This window comes from Lipotes vexillifer, unplaced genomic scaffold (genome assembly GCF_000442215.2).
Source record: "Lipotes vexillifer unplaced genomic scaffold, Lipotes_vexillifer_v1.1 scaffold1011, whole genome shotgun sequence".
Taxonomy (NCBI): domain Eukaryota; kingdom Metazoa; phylum Chordata; class Mammalia; order Artiodactyla; family Lipotidae; genus Lipotes; species Lipotes vexillifer.
Window position 1 is genome coordinate 1,570,918 of NW_006787698.1, and position 2,780 is coordinate 1,573,697.

The 2,780-nt window shown below is 54.1% G+C and overlaps 1 protein-coding gene across 1 annotated transcript in view; it reads right to left on the reverse strand.

Annotated features, from left to right (window-relative positions):
- Positions 1 to 2,780, reverse strand: part of ZNRF4 (zinc and ring finger 4) — a 69,715-nt gene that overhangs the window by 8,326 nt on the left and 58,609 nt on the right. Inside the window, 2 exon segments of the mRNA XM_007460729.1 lie at positions 923 to 991; positions 1,582 to 1,699. Coding sequence (XP_007460791.1) covers positions 923 to 991; positions 1,582 to 1,699 — 187 coding nt within the window.

Below are 2,780 nucleotides of genomic sequence, written 5' to 3' on the forward strand. Positions count from 1 at the left end.
AGTGGGAAGCAGCCGCATAGCACAGGGAGATCAGCTTGGTGCTTTGTGACCACCTAGAGGGGGGGGGGGGGGGGGGGGGGGGGGGGGGAGGAGCAGAGCCTGGCCTATCTGGGCTCCCTGCAAGCAGCCCTGAGACAGGTTTCGGGTGTAAGCAGTTTATGTGGGAGGTGATCCCAGGAAGCCCCAGGAGGGAGTGAGGGAGTGTGGGAGGGATGGGAAGAAGCCCATCCAGGGTGCGTTCGTGAGTAGGTGACTGTGGTGGGCAGATGGGGCTCAGTCCCATTGGGGACCTCTGCAGAGCATGAACTTCAGAGTTGCCTGGCTCTGGGAATGAGGGAGCTGGGGTATTTACACTCCTGCTCCTGCCAGCCATTGGTTGGGGGCTGCTGGAGGGAATGGCACGATCTCTGAGATCCTTCTCACCTGCCATGGGTGTGAGCAGAGCAGGCTTAGGCAGAGAGTCAGAGCTGGGATGCCTGCCAGCAGTGCAGGGAAATGGTGAGGGCCCAGGGGATCTGGACAGGCCAACAGCATTAGCTGAAGAGACTTTACAGCTGCACTGACCAATATGGCAGCCACCATCTACCTGGGCTTATTTCAGTTCATGAAAATGAAATAAAACTAAACATTCAGTTCCTCGCTCACACGTGCCACCTGTGCTCCATAGGTGCTCCATAGCCACCTGTGGGTGACTGTGTTTGGTGGCACGGGTCTAGAACAGTCCATCAGTCACAGAAAGTTCTAGTGGACAGCACTGCATTGGAGGATTTTAAGCGGGAGAGTGGCATAATCCAATTGAGGCTCTAGGAAAATCCCTCTGGCTGCTGAAGGAAAACAGTCAGTTGGGGGTAAGGGTGGAAGCCAGCAGCCCAGGAAGGAGGCAGGGGCAAGCATGCAAGCTGCAGGTGACGGAGGCTCGTACTGGTGCAGTAGCAGTAGGGGATGTAGCTGCTTGGAAATGGCATCACCAGTGAGTCCTGACCATTTGGACCTAAGAGGTGAAGGGAGAGGAAGAAGAGGAGCTGAGATCTGGACTCCGCTGTGAGCCGCCGGGGGGCGGTGGGAGGCCTGTCCCTCAGATGGGGACCCAGGAGGCAAAGCCAATTCAGGTGCAAATGCTGAGCTTTGTCTGGGCCCCCCAGGGCCTGAAGGGTCAGGGAGAAGTCCAGGGGGACATCCAGTTGGCAGTTGGACTCTAATGGTGGAGGCCTGGGTAAACAATGCAGAGGACACCAAACTGTCCATCAACAGGAATCTGGGCCCTCGGGCCGTTCTGGCCACAGGCCCAGCTGGCAACTCCTGGGCCATGATCTAACTTGGCAGGCGGAAGCCAAGCCCCGTCCCCAGGCTCGAAGGCACAGCTTGCCTAAATGCTAACAAGTTTTGCCTCCAAATGGTGGCAGGGTATGCGTGTGTGTATGTGTGTGTTTAATTCTGGAATGAATTTAATTCTAATTCCGCCGACTTTGGGGATGGGAAACAGCTGTCTTAATGAGTTAAACAGTGGGTTTAAAATAGCAAGCATCTGTTCGCAGTCTGAGCTAGCACCTGCTGAAGCTGCTTGGAGGCTCTGGGGCTCACCGTTTGGGGGTCCTCTGGGGATGGTGCAAGACATGGGGTTAGCAGGTCCAAGAAGCAGGTTCAAAGCTGGCCCTGCCACCAGGCAAGTTACCTCCCCCTGGAACTTCTGCTGCTTCATCTGTAAAAACAGGGTCTGTTTACCCACCACACTGAGCCGTACTCTGTGCTAGAACCAGGTGCACAGCTGAGGATGGCTCAGGCTTGTCCTGCGGGGGTGACAGACCATGAGCACATACCCCCAGAGCTCACATGCCTCCTGGCTGTGTGGCCTGAATCTCTCCGTGTCTGTTTCCTCATCTGTAAATGGAGATAATAACACTGCCCAACGCACAGAGTTGTTTAAAAGTTTAGATGAGGGACTTCCCTGGTGGTGCAGTGGTTTAGAATCTGCCTGACAATGCAGAGGACACGAGTTCGAGCCCTGGTCTGGGAAGACCCCACATGCTGCGGAGCAACTAAGACTGTGCGCCACAACTACTGAGCCTCCACTCTAGAGCCCACGAACCACAACTACTGAGCCCACGTGCCGCAACTACTGAAGCCTGCACGCCTGGAGCCTGTGCTCTGCAACGAGAGAAGCCACCACAAAGAGAAGCCCGCACACCACAGAGAAGAGTAGTCCCCCGCTCGCCGCAGCTAGAGAAACCCTGCGCACAGCAACAAAGACCCAACACAGCCAAAAATAAATAAATAAATAAATAATTTTTTTTAAAGTTTAGATGAGTTAAGACACGCGAAGTCCATGCTTAGAACCAGGTCGGGCAGACAGTGAGTGCTATGTAAATGTGTAATGAGTTTTTTAAGTAAATAAATGTATCATAGAATTCCAGAGAGGAATAAGAGATAGGGAGAGGAAATCACAGGGTGATGGATGCCACAGAGGGGACTGGGTGGAGCTGATTTAGACAGGGAAGTCAGGGAGGGCTTCCCTGAGGAGGTGACTTTTGAGCTGAGACCTGAAAGCTTCCCACGTGTAAGTCAGGAGTGGAGCGTTCCAGGCAGAGGGAATGGCAGGTGCAAAGGCCCTGTGGCAGGACCATGTTTGGGTATTCTGCAAATAGCAAGGAGGCTGGCATGGGTGGAAGAGGAATAGGGCCAGAATTTGAACAAACCTGTAGGTTGCATTATGGAATTTAAGCTTTACCCTAAAGGCACTGGGGAGCCACTGTGGGTTTCAGCTCAGGAACGAGTGAGATCTG